At 38.8% G+C, this 20,068-nt stretch overlaps 1 protein-coding gene across 1 annotated transcript in view; it reads left to right on the top strand.

Annotated features, from left to right (window-relative positions):
* Window positions 1-20,068, top strand: part of TAF3 (TATA-box binding protein associated factor 3) — a 159,734-nt gene that overhangs the window by 120,329 nt on the left and 19,337 nt on the right. Inside the window, exons 3-4 of the mRNA XM_089653433.1 lie at window positions 3,217-5,003; window positions 12,951-13,036. Coding sequence (XP_089509559.1) covers window positions 3,217-5,003; window positions 12,951-13,036 — 1,873 coding nt within the window. The remainder of the gene's footprint in view (window positions 1-3,216; window positions 5,004-12,950; window positions 13,037-20,068) is intronic.

The raw sequence follows: 20,068 nt of genomic DNA on the forward strand, positions 1-20,068 counted from the left end.
ATTTGAAACACTTCCGAATTTGCCTATATTTGAACCAGGGTGGCTAGCAAACTTTTCAGCTGTACTAAAGGTACTCATAACTGGGATGACCATTGCATGACTAGTTCTGCTGTGTTTTGCCAGACCAGGCAGCGGTCTATAGGGGTGTGCACAGATACTGCTTACCAGCAACTGTTAGGGGAAACAATAAATTGCAGTGAAATGATGATAAACTGGTACCAGCTCCTTTTCCATACCCCTCTGTTATTATAAACCTGTATACTTAGCTGATCTAGTTGTGTAAGGCAAGCCATAGATTATGCAATTTTGTTTCGCTTGATTTTCCCCTCAACACAGTCAGTGGTGATGAGAGAAATCCTTCCAGAGCAGCTTTTGTGTTCTGCATGAAGGGAGCCTTCCCTGCTGGCAGAACACAATTATCACTGCTGGTGCTATAGCTGCCAGTAGTGATCGTATGAAAAAACATCTGACGGGCTGGTTGTACTGAAGCCGATCGATCGACTTCTGTACAACTAGCCTGCTCATAGATGACTCGAATCACAGTTGGTCCCTGCTGAACCGGCCGAGATTCGATCCATCTATAGCCGGCTTAAGTTGATTCTCAGTGGCATATGATCTGTCTTATTGTATCTGGACATCTGACGGCCTTCTGAAAGCTTCAGCTATCCTCAGTTTTTGCAGATCTGAACAAGTTCAGCATACTTTTTTTTGCTTTCCTAGTTCTTTGGGTGAGTATAAAGGCTTATGTACACTGCAGCTGCTAAACTCAAGTTTTAGGAGCTGTTCAGCATTTTTTTCAGCAGCCCCTAACCTCTCCCTAATGTTTTCCTATGTGTCCATGTACACATCTTCGTTTTACAGTCTTTTACATGCATTTGAGTTTACAGTTGTTTTTTTGAACGCAGAGAACTTGCGTTCAGCAGTTGATTTTATCAGCGTTATAAACGCAAAACTCTTGTAAATGCGGCTCTTCCAGATGGACAAAACACTGAACACAGGATGTTCCTACCAAGCTTGTCACACATTGTAATGACCAATTCACACCTCAGACCTCTCCCACCCTTGGAAACAAAAGATATGTTAATGACCATTCACACCTCGAATTCCTCATGAAGACCCCCTGCCAGGTGGCCTTAGTGACTCACTCCACCAGACACCTTCCCACCCTTGGAAACAAAAGAAATGTTAATGAGCAACTCCCACCTAAGCTAATTTCAACACATACTGCTCTCTCTGCTTCTCTGTATTTCTCTGAAACAGTCTGAAATAGTTAATAATTTACCATTTTTCAGTGCATTCTGGGCATTTGGGAGGTTCTCCTGTGCTTATCTTTAAAAAACACACATAAACACGGTATGCAAACATGGCTAAACAGATGTTTTTTAACCTACATTTTCCAGCAGTCAGTTTCCATCGTTCAGAAGTGTTCGATGTACATGGGGCCTAATAGGCTTGAATATGAGTATTATTTATCAATGTATCTCAGAACACGTTAAGCCAGGTTTACCGTGTCGCACTGCAGTATTGCGTGAAAACGCGTTGGTGCGATGCGTACCGTTCATTTTTAAAGGCACCCCAACTCGCAGTATTGAACTGCCGAATGCAGTGTGCTGCATTACAAACAATGGGGCATGCACCTCTCTTGGTGCATTAGGCAGCCTATTTACCCTTTAACATGCGGCAACAGTGTAAACACAGCCTGAGCGCCCACACATCTACCAATCAGGTTCACACTTTCATTCTCCAGCTGTCATTTCCAGAGCAATACAGACACTTATTCGAGACACGCCAGTATGATTTATATTTATCTGTAAGCCAAGAAAGTGTGTGCACTCTGTTGTCCTGAAAGATATTACTCCTCCTAAACTTGTGCCTGGTGTGTTACTATAATCACAAATGGCACAAATGAGATGATTTACGAGGCCAATTTATTGTATCTGCCAGGCAGGGAAATGGGTGGATGTATCCTTTATCATAAACTATATCATAAATAACCAGGTGCTTTAAATTCTCATGTGGTGTCAGCAGCCAGTTCCTGTAAACATCCTGGTCTGGTGTGTAGTCATAGAAACCTATTGCTGTTATCTGGGCCTTCTGCCTTTGTGATATAACAGCATTACCATATATATTAGTCCATTCATAATGTTGGGTGGCATTCTTGGTGTGTGTTTGTGTGTATGCAGCAATCTTAGCTGTTGAGTACATGCAAATATGAATTGCTGGCATCTGTATTTGTTAGCAATGCCAAAAGTCTCTATATTTCCACACTGGTTTTTATAGCAGTACATCTATGACAGATACAGCATGTTGTATTCGTTCTGCAATACAATGCACAAACTAATTAGTATACATTTATTAGGATTTTTTACCAAAGAAATGTACCAGGATACATTTCGGCCTGAAGTTGTGAAGAAATTTTGATTTTTTAAAAATGTTTTATTGGATATGTTTTGTAACAGAAATTAGAAAATATATTTCTTCTTTCAAAACTTTCAGGTTTTTTTTTTTTATAGTACAAGATAAAAAGCCCAGTGCTGATCAAATGCCACCAAAAGAAAGCTCTATTTATGTGAAAAAAAGATAAAAATGTCATATGCGTACAATGTTGCTGACCGCACAATTGCCAGCTAAAGTAGCATAGTGCTGATTAGCAAAAAAGTGCATTGGACATAAAAGGGGTAAGATCTTCTATACGTCAAGTGGTTAAAAATTAAAAGTAAACTGAGAAAAAGCTGCAAAGCATGCAGGGAATCCAGAAAGTTGTGGAAAGAGATGGCCAGCAGAAAGGCAGAATTATAACTTGAAAGGAAATTTTTTTTTTTATTATATTGGATAGTTAAAAATAACTATTGTTTGTATTGCTATAACAATGTTGAAATTATAAAATGAAAGTGTGTGCTGCAACCATAGAACTCCTTTAAGACATTATTGACTCCATTATTTACTTTATTTTATGATATTTTTGCATCTTAGGTGCAATAAACTGAGGTTTTTTTTTTTAACGACTAGTCAGCATAGAGGAAAAATGGTGAGGCTAAAACATATTTTTTTCACTTCATACACACCTGTAGCAGTCCTTTTTCTCAAGGTCCTTGAAGGTATTACATATGTCATCTGGCTTGCCATTCAGATGTTTTAGTCCATTTTCCTCATGTTTTTGTCTGCTTTTATTTTGTTTAGCAAACATCATAATGATTCTCTTCCTGTCTCTTACAGAGGAAGAAGAGGAGCAAGTGCCTACAGATGGCGGGACATCAGCCGAAGCTATGCAAGTTCCTCTTGAAGAAGGAGAAATGGATGATAATGAAACCATTAATGATGAAAACTTTTTGCATAAAAGACCCTTGGAGAGTCCAGAAATCCAAGAAATGCCTTTTGCAAAACGCCAACGATTAATGAACGCTAAAGGCGATATTTTAGATGGAACATTAGAACCACGAGAACCACTTAGTTCAATAAATGCTCAAAAGGTTCCTCCTATTATTTCACCCAATCACATACAGGACAGTTCAGGATTGGCTCTACCCGTCACAGAAGCTTTAGCTATGTCTCCTATTTTAAAACCCCAAACCCCCTCTTCGAAACCGTTAGAATCTAAAACTGTGACCTCTAAATCGAAATCAAAAGGTTCGCCAGGACAAAAAAACAAATCTCCCAAATCCACACCACAGGTGGCAGTACTTGGCAGCCCTATACGGTCACCTAAGTCTGGTCCAAAAGAAAAGAAATCTCCTGGACGTGCCAAAAGTCCTAAGAGCCCCAAGAGTCCAAAAGCTGCTGGAGCTACTGTTCAGTTGCCTGTAAAGTCAGAAACTCCAAATCGCACACCACTAGCTGCACTAAGTGAAAAGATAGGAAAGGATAACGTACAGGTAAAACAAAATCCAATCTTGCAAGATTCTGAAAAAATAAATGCCGAAAATCCATCTAAGAAGCCATCAGTGGCTGATAATACCATAGAAGATTCTATTGATGCTGTAATTGCTCGTGCTTGTGCTGAGCAAGAGCCTGATCCATTTGAGTTTTCATCAGGTTCAGAGTCTGAGAGTGAAGTATTTACTAGTCCTAAGAGACTTACTATAGCAGAACCTGCTACACCTAAAATGTCAGCTTCTAACAGCCTTCTTGGTAAGGCTTGCAGCACACCACTTCCTGGTTCAGGTGGAACTTCCAGTTCTGATATTTCATGGACAATGGATGACTCCATAAATGAGGTCATTCGAAAAGTCAACCAAGAAACACCATCAAATAACCCCATCAGTCAGCCATGTTTCTCTTCTCCTTCAACCTCCCCTCCTACTCCTGAACCACTTGTCAAACTGCATGAGGAGAAGGCCAAGCTGGCTTCCCCTGTAGAGCCAAAGAAGAAGACAAAGAAAGAACTAAAAGCGAAGATGAAGAAAAAAGATAAGGAAAAACAGAAAGATAAAGAAAGGAGCAAGGAAAAGAACAAAGATAAAAAAGAAAAGGAAAAAGACAAAGATGGTAGCAAAGATTCAAAACTTCAGTGGAAAGACTCAATCAAAGATGAAGATTCAGATGTCCACAAGTTAAAAATAAAGGATGCAAATGACTCTGACTTAAAATCAAAGCAAAAGGAAAGCAGTGGGAAGAAAGATAAGGAAAAGCATAAGGATAAAAAGAAAGATAAAGAAAAGAATAAAAAGGATAAAGAAAAAAAAGAAAAGGGAAAAGATAAGAACAAAGAGGAAAAGTTAAAAACTTTACCACAGACACCTGTTTTGCTAACACCAAAAGATAATGTAGTTCCAGCGATAAGTACTCCCAATTCTGTCAGGCTGCCTTCTCTGATGCCTTCTATGTCACCATTACTTCCTGAAAAGGTGGTAGAAGAAAAAGAGAAAACAAAGGAGAAGGATAAGAAAAAAGATAAGAAAGAGAAGAAGAAAAAGAAGGACAAAGAGAAAGTAAAGGACAAAGAAAAAGAGAAAAAAGAAAAGGAAAAGAAAGACAAAGATAAGGAAAAGCATAAGCATGACAAAGTAAGGTTATTTGTTAATGTGCGTCATTTGTTTATGGGGGTTTCCATAGATTTGAACCTTACCACACATTTGTTTAATTTAGGCCCCTTCTTATAGTTCATTGGCCCCTCTCCGGTTTCCCAAGCAATCTGCAGGCTTTTGCCTACAGCATTCTGGAAATCTGAAATTGCCCTCCATCTAGAAAGGCTGGTATTGTGATCTCTGCTTTTGAAGATCTTAATTGCTTAGTGGTTCTGTTGTTTCAAAGGCTTGTGTAGTTTGAGTTTGTAGTTAAAAATGAATCCTAGTAGCATTTAGGAATATGTTTAAATTTTGTTATATTAAAAATCCAAGTTCTACCTGGCATAAGCCTAAAATCCCCCAAATTCTTCTAACTTTGTATCTCCCAGTGCAGGCTTCTGCAAGGAGATGCCAGATGTAAATTCGGGAGGGCACTGCCTTATCTGGGTGGAATGATTATGATGAGACCAGGTTTTCCAATCTGTTTGAGGTTCCACTAAAAGCATTTAGCAAGTGTGAATCTGTTGTTGCCATGGACATCCAATTCAGATAAAAATATATTGTTTATAGGTTCTTGTAGGATGTGGGACAGGTATGATCCAGCCACAATTAAAGTCCAACTCCAATGAAACTAAAATGCCTGCCTTGCATTGGGGCTGTGGCTGCTGCTCTTCCAGGATCACAATGAAGGTGGTGTTTCACAGGGTCAGTGGGATGACATCACGAGGAAGAATGTTTAATGCGTTTCAGAGCTTGCTCCATGCGGTATCTGGGCATGTGTGATCCTTTCTCAAGCTAATGGACATATTTAAAGGCATGCTCTGAAACACGTTGAACTCCTCCTCCTCCTCCTCCTGGTTATGGAGCTCCACCACATTCATTGTGATCCTGGATGAGCAGTGGTTGGCCTTCTCCTCCATATTGGTGTCCTTCAGACTGCTGGCTTTCCACCATTCGGATGTTCACCATATAGATGAGCCTGTTTTTTAATTTACATTTGAGTAGACCTTTTGATTTTCTAATAAATTAATTTGTACTATTCTTAGAGGCACTTTTCCCCTTTCTCAGCAGCTTTTAAATTACCATGTCTGGGCAAAGGGGATTTCTCCATCCACACAAACGAGGTGGCCAAAAAAAAAAAAAAAACTGTGTATGGCCAGCTTTAGTGACATTTTCTGTTAAGCAGTGTAAACAGCGCCTATTCCCAAGGTGGTTGTCTGAAATGTGAACACCTCTGTGTAGTAACAAATCAAAGGTGGAGATCTAATTCATAACAATTACTTTTAACTATTTAACTTAAAAGTATGTCTGGTTTAAAGACTTCGGTGTGTACAGGTTATCTTAGATACATAGCAATGCGAATGTGAAAATCTTGTTGTCTTTTTAAGCTTAAAAAAAGGAGTGAGAAAGAAACTGAGAAAAGCAATAACAACAGATTAAATTGACAGGACTGCCCACTAGCCATCAGAAAGCCCAGTAAAGAAGATAAACTGTAAAGCTGCCCTGCTTGAAGAATTCCCATACTGAATTAAATTGTTAAGCGAATAGCTGATAAGTGTTTCTTAAATCCACCTTTCTCCTGCAAGTCAGGATTTTAAACTGGTCCCCCTAGAAACTGCAGGCATATTTGCCTAGCTTTTTGCTGCTCTGCTGGGGTTTTGGGAGCAATAGGGAGTTAAAGCCTTATCGGTTGGTGCCCCGAGGTATGTGGCTAGGCAACTAAATCCATGAAGATTAGCAAAAAATGCCGCACATGGCGGAGGAGGGTTTAAAAGGCTTCTAGAATTAGTTCAGGTAAAGGGAGGGATGCTTATACATCTAACTGGACAAATCCACGCACAATGTATAGTAAGGTGGTTACAAAAGGGTGTTGTATTGCAGTGTTTTGACTTTTTACTGATTTGGATAGCTTTGAAATAACACTCCAAACTTCAGGATTGAAAGTTCCCAAGAGACCAGATGTCAGCTTAACTCATGATGGTTACGTTCCCATTTTAAAATGGTACAAAATACAGTTTGGAAAAAATATTATCGATATAAGTACTCTGAATCCCATCATCCCTGCAAAGGACTTATTGAGCAAGTATTGCAGATGCATTTTCCACTGTTTTTGTATATGTACATACTGTATGTAGTATTGTGACAAATGGAAAAATTGTTTTTGCTAGCTTTGTGGATGGATGAGATTTTTCTAATTTGTGAATTTTTCAGTGTGTATGCTATTTAATAATGACACGGGCAAGTTCACAAACCAGGAGGGGGGAAAAAAATAAATAACTGTCCTGCTTGGTCTCGCTGTACATTTACTTATAATGAGGTTCCTGTGATCAGTGCTGCACTGTCTATGGTTCTGCCTCTCCATATCATCTTCTCCAATCAGGGTCCCTTAGCTCTTGGTAGCAAAGTAGGTAGGGCTGTATTTTTGGTGCTAGAGCCATTGAAAGCAAAGCATTGATTAGAGAATCGCTTTCATAGCAGGGTTACCCATATGGAAGAAAATTATATTTGAAATATATTTTACAAATATTCCTTCCAAATATATTGACATATATTTGAAATGCTACAATTTTTTGGCCATATTTAATATATAAAAAAAAAAAAAAATTTATTTATATATATATATATATATATATATATATATATACACACACACACACACTGTATGTTGAAATGAGTTTTTATTACAAAATATATGAGAAATATCTGCAGAATATATTTGAAAAAATATATTCCTCCTATTTTTATTTAACATATATTTATACATATAATTGTAAATGCATTCCAAAAATGTAGATTTGTACTTTTAGAGACATATAGTATATTTGAAAGGTGTTTTTAAAAATATTTTTCATATATTTTGTATTATAAACACATTTCAAAATACAGTGTGCGTATACACGCAAGTGAAACTCGAAAAATTAGAATATCATGCTAAAGTTCATTTATTTCAGTAATGCAACTTAAAAGGTGAAACTAATATATGAGATAGACTCATTACATGCAAAGCAAGATAGTTCAAGCCGTGATTTGTCATAATTGTGATGATTATGGCTTACAGCTCATGAAAGCCCCAAATCCACAATCTCAGAAAATTTGAATATTACATGCAATCAATAAAACAAGGATTGTACATAGAACAATATCGGACCTCTGAAAAGTACAAGCTTGCATACAAACTCAGTACTTGGTTTGGGCCCCTTTTGCAGCAATTACTGCCTCAGTGCGGCGTGGCATGGAAGCTATCAGCCTGTGGCACTGCTGAGGTGTTATGGAAGACCAGGATGGTTCAATAGTGGCCTTCAGCTCTTCTGCATTGTTCGGTCTCATGTCTCTCATCTTTCTCTTGGCAATGCCCCATAGATTCTCTATGGGGTTCAGGTCAGGCAAGTTTGCTGGCCAATCAAGCACAGTAATCCCACGGTCATTGAACTAGGTTTTGGTGCTTTTGGCAGTGTGGGCAGGTGCCAAGTCCTGCTAGAAAATGAAGTCAGCATCCCCATAAAGCTCGTCTGTGGAAGGAAGCATGAAGTGCTCCAAAATCTCCTGGTAGAAGGCTGTGTTGACATTGGACTTAATGAAGCACAGTGGACCAACACCAGCAGATGACATGGCTCCCCAAATCAACACAGACTGGGGAAACTTCACACTGGACTTCAAGCATCTTGCAGTGTGTGCCTCTCCATTCTTCCTCCATACTCTGGGTTCTTGGTTTCCAAATGAGATGCAAAAGTTGCTCTCATCAGAAAAGAGGACTTTGGACCACTGAGCAACAGACCAGGTGTGTTTTTCTTTAGCCCAGGTAAGACGCTTCTAACGCTGTGTGTTGTTCAAGAGCGGCTTGACCAGAGGAATAAGACATTTGAAGCCCATGTCCAGGATCCGTCTGTGTGTGGTGGCTCTTGATGCACTGACTCCAGCCTCAGTCCACTCCTTGTGAAAGTCCCCAACACTTTTGGATGGCCTTTTCCTGACAATCCTCTCCAGGCTGCGGTCATCCCTGCTGCTTGTGCACCTTTTTCTTCCACACTTTTCCCTTCCACATAACTTTCTATTAATGTGCTTTGATACAGCACTTTGGGAACATCCAACTTCTTTTGCAATTACCTTTTGAGGCTTTCCCTCCTTTTGGAGGGTGTCAATGATGGTTTTCTGCACAACTGTCAGGTCAGCAGTCTTTCCCATGATTATGATTCCTACTGAACCAGACTGAGAGACCATTTAAAGGCTCAGGAACCCTTTGCAGGTTATGGCTTAATTATCTGATTAGAGTGGGACACTTTGAGCCTAGAATATTGCACCTTTTCACAATATTCTAATTTTCTGAATTTGTGGATTTGGGGTTTTCATGAGCTGTAAGCCATAATCATCACAATTATGACAAATCACAGCTTGAACTATCTTGCTTTGCATGCAATGAGTTTATCTCATATATTAGTTTCACCTTTTAAGTTGCATTACTGAAATAAATGAACTTTTGCACGATATTCAAATTTATATATATATATATATATGTGTGTGTATATATATATATATATATATATATATATATATATTTCCTTATTGATATATATTTAGTGAAATATATTGAATTTGGCCAAAATTGTAGCATTTCAAAAATATGCCAATATATTTGGGAAGAATATTTTTAAAATATATTTTTCTTCCATGTGGGTAATGGGCTGTAGCAGAGCTTTGTGGTTTTGATATGATGCAGGCTTCCCATTGCAAGAATGCAATGCTGCTGGCATCTATAGTGGTGACAGGGGAGTTACCCCCCTTGCTCTGCCTACATCCCTAAGTGCCCACCCACACATATGACTTGGGCATCCTGCAGATCCCTCCTCCTGTATGCTGCAGCTTGCAGTGCTTCTTAAATGAACATCTTGACCTCGCTGGGGACAAAACTCTGATTTTCCTCAACCCAAGAACAAGGTATCGTAATAACGTTTCTAGCAGTGACTGGTCTAGAGAGGGATAGGGAGGGTTTTGAAGGGGGAAAAAAAATGTGGCGCCTGAAGATCAGCCTTACAGTGCACCTGTGCCCAGATCAAGCACACCAAGGTATGTACTTATTCTGAACAAGCTGTAAAAGAACTTGAAAATGCACCTGTGCCCAGACTGTGGACTTTAAACTAATTACATATTCTTAATTACCAACAAAATAGCTTAAATGGAAATATGATTAAAATATACAAATACATCAATGGTGATTCTAGCATAGGGAGAAAAATATTTAGTTTCAGGGAGCTTAACTACTTCCTGTCTGGCCCATGTATATAAACGGCCGGATGGGAGCAGTGCAGAGGCAGGTGGCCGTTTACAAACACCGATAGTTGTATGGGACCTCTGTGTGAGGTCCCGATCATGTGATCACTGATTGGCCAATCAGTGATCACATGAAGAGTAAGCAAGATGTCACTTCTGACATCATTGCTTACTACGTATGAAATCTGTGAATGATCACAGATCACATGGTACAAGGCTATTCACAACAGCCTTGTACCATGTGACAAGCTGTGACCAATCACAGCTCACACAGTATTTATCAATGGCTGCAAGAATGCAGCCAGAGAGGAGGAGAAATGATTGCTTTTACAGCCTTTTTGGGTATAAAAGCAATCAGTGTAAAAAAGAAAAAAAAAAATTTATCACCCCCCACAAGTAGTACAGTGTCACTATGGTTACACTGTACTGCTAGGGTGACGGTATATAAAAAAAAACATAAATAATATAAAAATGTAAAAAAAAATTTTTTTAAATTATAATTTTGGTTATAAACTAATTTGGGTTATTTTTTTTTTTACTAAAAAGATAACTTCATAAATTTTGGCTAAGATTTATGAAGAAAGATTATTTATTTGCAAAATGTTATAAGAAAAACACTTTTTTTCAAAATTTTTGGACTTTCATTTATATAGCAAAAAAAAAAAATAAGAACCCCAGTGGTGAATAAATACCACCAAAATAAAGTTTTTTCTGTCTAAAAAAAAAATGCAAAAAAATTCATATGGGTACAGTGTTGCATGACTGCGCAATTGTCATTCAAAGTGTAATAGCACTGAAAGCTGAAAATTGGCCTGGACAGGAAGGGGGTGAAAGTGTCCGGATGTGAAGTGGTTAAGAAGACACGCAGCCACTCATTGAGATTGGAGGAGAATCAGTTCAACCTAAACTACGTAGGGGGTTCTTTACTACTTGAGCTTCAAGGATGTGGAACTCCCTTCCACAGTCAGTGGTGTCAGCTGGAATTGTTGATAGTTAAAAAAAAAAAACAATTTAGATGGGCACCTTAGCAAATGCAATGTACAGGGATATGGGAAGTGGTGTTGACATAAACACATGTATACCCACACAGATTGAACTGGATGGACTGGTGTCTTTACTCAGCCTTACCAACTATGTATGTAACTAAGCTTTATTAAAACCAAAATGAAAAGTTTAATGTATTGCAGTTTACCAATCCTAATTGTTGTGGCTTTTTAAAGGTTTTTTTCCCCCTTTATTTTCACCTCATGATCTGGCAAGTAAGGCTGGCCATACACTGGTAGATTTTCGAACAACCAGTAGTACAATTATTTGTCTGAAAAATCTCATCTGTACAACTTGACCGATGTCTTTTGGAAGTACTTGAAAACACTTTTAACATTTTTTTTGTAGTGAATTGACTTCCCCGAATGAAAACCACATTCACTGTTTGGAATTTTTTCTGGAACAAATTTCTATCTGCTCCATTTGAATTTTTTTATCACTCTGGTTGAACATAAACACCAATTAGAGCCTAGTATTAGAAAAGAGAATATGCGTTCTTAATACAATTTTACTAGTATATGGGCAGATTAACGCACACTTTTGTCTTAGGGTGTCTCCACTCTATGGTGAAGCAACAAAGACATCTTTGAAGAGCAGCATTCTCAATCTGGGGAGATGGTAGTGTGTTTGATGAACTAGCAGATTTAAATTGTCTTTTACATAAAGAAGGTTTTATATAAATAAAAGCTGAATGTTGTAAGCACACCTGTCAGTATTAAATGGTTTGTTTCACCTCTCTAACGTCCACTTTTGCTGGATAGCTTAGCCTGTTTAAAAATAAGACTTACTGGCTGAATTACCAGATGAAAATAAAAGTCAAAGCCTAAAAAAAGAAACTAATGCAGCCAGCATATGTTGAATTTTTAAGCTGCAATATAATATTTTGTAGTGTGGTTTAATCCAACTGCTTTTCATGTAAAATTATTATTTTTCTAAGATCACAACAAAGATTCTAGCCTAAAGTCTGGTCTCAGTTCTTTTCTAGAAAAGCCTGCAGATTTGTTTTCATTAGAGGGCTGGCAAGCTTCTGTTGTAATAGAAAAATTGCTAAGATTTCATCAGACTTTGAAAACAAGTTTCTCTCTAATGTCCATAGTTCTAGAGGTAGATGATGTTTTGTTTTAAAGCTCTTTTATTGCATGCTCAGAATATGTATATATATTGGTTTGCATAGGCTGGCCATAGGTTCACTTTAAAACAAGCTCTCATTCATCTCTGTATCTATAAGCATTGTGAAGAAAGTAATTTTCAAAGTTTACAACAAAAGCACTTTTTTTTTTTTTTTTGAGAGCTGTTTGTGGCAGACTTACGGCTTTCCAATGATAACACGAAGCATGCCAAGCCATTAGAAACCGACTCAAACCCGACTGTAGAGTCTTTGCTGTAAAGTTGTAGGGGCGCTGTGAACATTTGCTTATTGAAGGAACAGTTGAGCTTTGTTTAATCTGCTTATCTTTCTTTTCCTTTTTCATACGACAGCCAGGCACATTGAAGACTTGCATGTTTTTAATATTTTCCGTTTTTTTTTTTTATTATTATAAATATTGAGGTTATATGTCCAGTCTTATGAAAAGTTAACGCTTGTTATATTACATTTTATTACTTGGCTTACAACCTTATCACATTCTTATATTTCAGCAAGCCAAAGTAGAGATACCTGTTCCTGCTCCTTCACCTGTAATCCCCCGGCTGACACTTAGGGTTGGTGCAGGTCAAGATACAATGTAAGTATTATACAGTCTTGTCACTGTTCAGTGTGATGCTTTGATTCTGGTCAGACATTGTATTGTAGTTTAGTACCAATAGTAACATGCTTTGGCCTTGTCTAGATGACTTCAACACTCAACTTTGGAATGCAAAACCTAATATAAGTAAAACTGTCCTATAAGGGTCTGTGTTGACAGGCTTAAGTTCTAGCAAGGTGGTCTATAAGCTTGAAGTTACCTGACTGTGTCAGCCTTTTCACATTAATTCTCCATTCAACCTTTTGGGGGGAGAGCTTAAAGTGTTACTAAACCCACAACAGTAAAATCAGTCTGTATATGCAGTAAAGAAAGCTTGTTATATTCGCTGGTGAAACTAAGGGGTTAATCTTCTGCATTGTGTAAAAAGGCTGTTTGATCCAGTCTTCTCTGATCCTCCTTTCTACTGTCCCCAATCCATCTGCTGATAGTACAGAGCTCTAGGAGTCACTCTGCACATACTCAGTTTGTTGTGTATTGCTAGAGAATTTTTGTGTTTTTGCCTTTTGGGAGAGTGTATGTGATCATCACAGGGCCAATCAGCACTGTCTAGACAGAGGGTTAGGGGTCATGCAGCCTCATAGGACAGTCAGAGGAGAATGATAACTCCTCCTACATGCTTTAATCAGTGCTCAGCCAAACACTGATAGAAGTCACACGACTGTTCTAACTGTTGATGAGAAAAGGTATTTATCAGTTTGTTTACTAAAATAATTTCATTTCTGTGTACTGTGGGAGACTAGATATAGTGAATGCAGGGTCCGGGTTTAGTAACACTTTAACTATTCTATAGTGACAGTAATGACCACAGAGAAGAGGGGTATTAGAAGGTATTAAGCTGGCCATAAATGGATCAAATCTTGGCTAGTCTCTGCTGAACCAGTCAAGATTCAATCCATCTATGGACAGGCTGGTTGTACTGAATTCAATCCATCAATCAACTTCAGTAAAACCAGCCTGTCAGATTTTTTGTATAAGATAGTGCTGCAGGAGAGATTCCTCCATCGACACAGCTTGATTGCCCCATCAACACATTCAATTTTATTTCTTTGCTTCTATGTCTTGCTTTCGGAACCCTGCTCTGGGTGTGGGCCTTAAAGGAAATATATAGGATGACCTTGATAATGGCCTTTTCTGATAATGCCAGTTGCCTGACCATCATACTGACCCTTTAGCTTTAATACCTGGAATCATGGAACTACAAGTATGCAGATAAAGACTTTGGTCATACCCTAGGTTTCCTGATTTGTATATATACTCTGGATCAGTATTGGGAGGGTCAGCCAACTGCTTTAATAGGGCAACCAATCGGCTCAATATTTTCAATTTGAGTGTTTATTTTATGGATGGGCGTCTCATGTTTCAGGCGTATTTCAATTATGTTTAAGCTCAGGAATGTATCTTAGGCAGGCCAATCGATTGGCACAGTCAGTGTTTATGGGGAAATCCCTCCCACTGAGCTATTATGTTCTGCCGGCAGGGAGCTTTCCCTGCCGCCAGAACACAATGATTACGGCTGGTGGCTTTAGCCATCACATGCAAAAATCATGACAAGCTGGTTGTACTGAAGTCGGTCAATGGACCGACTTCAGTAAAATCCGGACTGCCCATAGATGGATCTAATCTTGGGGGGAAGAAAATCTAGGACAGCCGCACTCCTCATATGCTTTTATTGGCAGTATACCAGTACAGACATCACACATCAATGGGGGGGAAGCAGCGATGTTAACGTGTTCCATGCTTAATGGTGACAATCGTAGGTTACAACTAACTGTGAAGCGCATTGACATCTCTTTTCCCCCCACTGATATGTGAAGTTTGTACTGGTATACTGGAAATAAAAGCATATGAGGAGTGCGACTGTTCTGCATTTTCTTCCGCCATTTATCAATGACTATTGAGCTGAACAGGCACCCTTCATCTGTTAACTTATTCTCCATCTTTTTCTGTTGTCTGGAACTGTGTATTCTGTCTCTTGCTCAGGAAAATGGTGTTTCTGAAGAGAAAAATAATTCAGCAATCTGATTGTACTGTACACTCTGCCATTTACAATAACCGCTTTTGCCGACATACCAATTCCATGGCTGCCAAATTAGTATTTCAGGGAAATTTACTGGATTCAATTCTAATGCAATTAGAACTCATTTGGTTTCCTAAATAAATAAAAGGTCAGTCTGCAAATTAAGCTTATCTCTGGCCACAGCTTCCATAAATTGTGTTTTAATGTTTTTAACAGATCTTATCCATAATGGGTTAGGTGGTGTTAGTTCATTTGGACTTAAAATATTTAAGACTGCTTCTTAATGTTGTATTTGAACAGTGCATTACAGCATTTTCTCTGCACGGTTATCAAGTCACTGATCACTAATTGATTTAATGCCAGCAGGTGCTTAAGATATGGCATCTACTGGACACTGAGGTACTTTATGTAGGAAATAAGTTTCATGCACAATGCAAATTAGCATTCATGTCTGAAGTTTTTTTTTTTCCTTGCCCATTACTTTCTAGAAGAGGGAGAAAATAGAAGTGGTTTCATGCAGGACAAAGAATAACTTGTCAGATATATCTATTATTGCCATTTAAGGTTGAGTTCATCTACTGGCGTAGGCCATAATAATGCTTGGCAATGTTTTTAGCCAAAGTACATGCAGTGCATAATTTGTTAAAGAATAGTTTTTCAGCATTTCATCATCCTCTCAATTCGTTAGATGGTAGGACATACCAAACATTGGGTGAGTGCTCACCCCACCCCACCCTGTCTTACCCCACCCCGCCTTACCCACCCCACCATACTCACCCCACCCCACCCCACCATACTCATAAACAATCCCTCACCTTCATTCCCTACCCCTGCTCAGCTTTCTGGGACAGTGGAGTGTGCATGCTTGGGTAGGGAAAAGAGTGCTTGTTCATGAGTTTCTAGGGCCACGCATCCAATACTCGATACATTCTGCCGTCTGCAAGACCACGAGGGCACAGCATTGAAATAAACAGCTTAAGCAGTAAGCATTCTTTTACGAAACTGAGCATTACATGCTAATGTACCGAGGACACTGTAATGCTTGGGGATGTTTTTGGCAAAAGTCATTAAAGGTGAACCCACTCTTTGTACATTAGTTTGATACCAGTGGATCAATGGTAGCCACTGACTGAAATACTACTAAATTGGGGTTTGTGTGCCATCACGGAAATTTTCCTTCAGTTTTTGCCCCTGAAACACAACAAGTGATGGGAGATCCTTACTTCAGGCTGTCACAAGTTCATGTCCCCATTGAATGATATCTCTCCAGTCCTGGTGAAAACTAACAAGTGAAGGGATCTTCCTTACGGAAACACAGACCGCAGTAGAAACATAACAAAGGTTCCAACCTTTCGCCAATTACGCAAAAGAATTTAAGAAAAAAAGTTTTGGCTGGAGTTCTGGTTTCGTTTTGGAAAGCCTTAAATTTTATATTTAATGTATTTTAAGCTTTAAATTGGATCAACTGTTAAAGGTATTGTTGTTTGTTTTCATAGATTTCTTAATTACTTAAAAAATTAAGACCTTTCTAAATTAATCCAGTAATTTACAAAACTGTTTTTGTTTTTTAGAGCCTACAGTCTAATTTTTTAGAGCCTACAGTCTCATTGATTATCTGTAGTTTTAGATTAATCCAAATTTCCATATTTTTGCTCTAATGTATTACTACTGGTGAGCTCCAATATTCTATCTGTTGTTTTGAGATGCATAAATGCGTAAAGGTATGCAGCCCATCTCAGCTCTGGTCTGGCCATTTAAATAGCACTAACCTTAGTGTTTTGTATTCCGAAACTGAAGACTAGGGTTCATTAAGGTGCCCCTCTTGGTCATATTCAAATTGTGTTTGCCCTTAACCTTAGCTTTCTCTGTGTTTGGGTAAGAATGGGTGGCTCTTTATTGACTTGTCAAGCTGTTGGTTTGCATTTCAGGCCAAGCATCTTATGACCCAATCTATTTATTTCACTGTTTTGTGGTGGGGAAACAGGTAAAGGAATCCTGCTGAAAATCCCTCCTTCTGCACGTTTTTATGAATAAGGCTAGTGTGTGCAGCAGTTAGGGCAGCGTGACCAAATCCTTCAGAAAACGTAATGCTAGCAGCATGGGCCTATTGTGGGATACAGCTGTGGGCGGTGTTGGTTACTTTGCTAGAGATTGCTCATTCAACAGAAGCCTATGAAGGAGAACCTGCAGTGGAATTAAATGAGGAGGAAGAAATGATACTGCAGGGAGAAGAATGTGGAAGGGTAAACCACTGTTTGGGAAAAGTTAAACAATGGATCCCTGGCAGGGACAGTCCATGTTTATTGCTGTGCTAATGGGCCTCCAAATTATTTTACAATGTGGAGTTTAGTGGTTTATTACAAAGAAATAAAAACTGTTAACAGCTGGATAGCCGCATTAAAGACTGCTGAGTGACTGTGTAAAGCAAAAAAAAAGTAGTAGCGGTGTACATCATATGGGGGGAGAACTTGTTTTAACCCTTTAGGATATGAGCTTTTATTTACAATATATCCTATAAATCAGAGTCTTTAATCGGCAAGGAGACCTAGGATGAAAGAAATCACTGAAATCTGATTTCTGCTTTGAATTTTATGATGAAACGGTACAATGAGAAACAGCCTTCGGCAGGTAGAAATAGTCTGAAGGCTTTTTTTTTTTTTCTTTAGTTCTTAAAAAGCCACAGAAAGTATTAATGTAGCCTATATAAGAAAGCAAGCGCCACAGGAATTTAAAACTAATTACCGCAAATAAACAAGCCATCTTACAGCTGTTTGCTGGTGTAATTTTCTTAGCTGGCAAGCCATGGTCATATGGCTGACCTGAACCTGTGTTACTCATGTGGAGGTTGAAGAATAGAGTTGGCACTGTTCTGCATAATCTGTAGGTCAGGATCAGTTGCCAAAATGAAACACTGTTTACATTTTACATGTGAGAATGGAACTGCATGTTGACAGGCCACGGACATCCGTGCAGATATATGTAGCTAATAGTGCATCATGCTTCTACTATGTTGCACTTACCAAAGATTTAATTTTACTTTGCTTGCTTATTTCTCTTTAACTCTAGATATTTGGTGCTTGAAGGCCACATGTTGCAAGATTATAGTGCTTTTATTAAACTTAGACTTACTATCTTACTTAAATTAGACTTTCTAATTTACATACAGTTGCACTACACCACTTCAGGGAATATTTACAAATTGGTCATTTATATTGAGTATATGGACCTGCAAAGTAAAAAAAAAAGTTAGGTAAAAAATCTTCAGGATCTTCAAAACTCCCAGGAGTCTCAGATTTGTGGTCTCAACCTCCATTTATTGTGTTCTTTCTGCCGGCAACTACATCAGTGCAGGAAACGGTAGTTACGTAGGGTGGTGGAAGAACCCATGGCATACAGCAGGAGACCAGGAATCCAACAATTCTGAAATGTGTTATTTTCTGAAGATTCTTTGGGCAGCAGTTACCTTCAGTACAGCTGAAATCAGTGGTGCAGGCAGCAGAAAAGTTGGTGCATTTTAGGTGTCTTCTTTGCAGGGAGCCCTTTTTTGTGCATTATTTTTGCAACCGAGTCAGTTTAAACAAGCCATAAACAAATTAAGATTCAGATCTGCTACACATTATGTTTCTCTTGAGTGATTGATGTATAACCATGATCATGGGTATCGTCCTAGAGCAGACAATCTTGGTGTTAACCTAATCTTGGGGATGAATTGGCAGGACAAATCAAAACCAAGTGACTAACTTGGTTTTATCCCATTTATTGTGTTCCTCCTTCTGGCCCCATACAGGGCAGAGTAGTTATGTAGGGAGGTGGGAGAACCCATGGTATACAGCTGGAGACCAGGAATCCAACACTTCTGAAACGTGTAATTTCCTGAAGGTTCTTTGGGCAGCAGTTACTCTTCAGAATAGTGGAGATCAGTGTTGCACAGCGGAAGAATTGGTAGATGTTAGATGTCCTCTTTGCAGGGAGTTTTTTTTTTTTTTTTGTGTGCATTCTTATTTTTGCAACCGAGTCAGTTTAAGCAAGCCATAAACAATTGAGGATTATCAGTTCTCTTACACATATCCTTTCTCTTGAGTGACTGACATTGGTATCTCCATAGACCAGACAGCCTTTGTGGTGGCCTAATCCTGGGATGATTTGGCAATGGGTAGGAAAAATCAAAACCAAGTGACTAAGGCAGGCCATACACAGTGCTTAATTCCCTCATCAAGACAGACCGTGTCGACAGGGGAATCCCTCCTACCGAGCCATTGTATTCTCCTGTCGGGAGGGCAGGGGAAGCCATCCCCACCAGGAGAAGACAGTGTTTGTTGCTAGTGGCTATACCAGCCGCTAGCGATAATCGTATGTAAAATCCGGCAGGCTGGTTGTACCATAGTTGATCAATTGATCAACTCGGGTACAGTTAACCTGCCCATACTTGGTTCGAATCTCGCCCAATTCCTTCTGAACTGGTTGAGATTCAAACCGCCTCTGGCTGGCGTAACGTTTCTACATGAAATTCGTTTGCCAATCGATGACTCATCCCATTTGAAGTAACTTGTAAATATTAGGTGTTGCTCATTAATGGCTGTAGACACCTCTGCATTAATTGTCACAGCTCTGAGTGCTGTATGGCTCAACACATAGTTGGAGTAATTTGGATTTACTATGGAATAAAGCAAAGAAATCCTTTATTTTTTAAATTGTTAAAGATTTATAACATGAGTAAGCTCAACATTATAGTGGTGTCGCTTTTAAATTGATAAAAGCAGATATAAAGTTGAATATCATGTTTATATCAATGTAAAGTAATATAACTCATGTTCAGTTTTGAGGTCTATTTACCTATGTGACCGTGTTAGCCTGGATGCTGGCCTGAAGGGTCTGTATATTAAACTTTGAGTAGACTCTACTTGACACTACTAAGGAAGTCAGCAGGAAACATTTTAACTGCTGAGGTTACAGTGTTTACGCGTTTGCCTTTCTGCCTGCCAGAAATCCTTGCT

The sequence above is a fragment of the Staurois parvus genome, unplaced genomic scaffold (assembly GCF_062004578.1).
Source record: "Staurois parvus isolate SC_StPar_1 unplaced genomic scaffold, SC_StPar_1.0 ptg000712l, whole genome shotgun sequence".
In the NCBI taxonomy this organism is placed as follows: Eukaryota; Metazoa; Chordata; class Amphibia; order Anura; family Ranidae; genus Staurois; species Staurois parvus.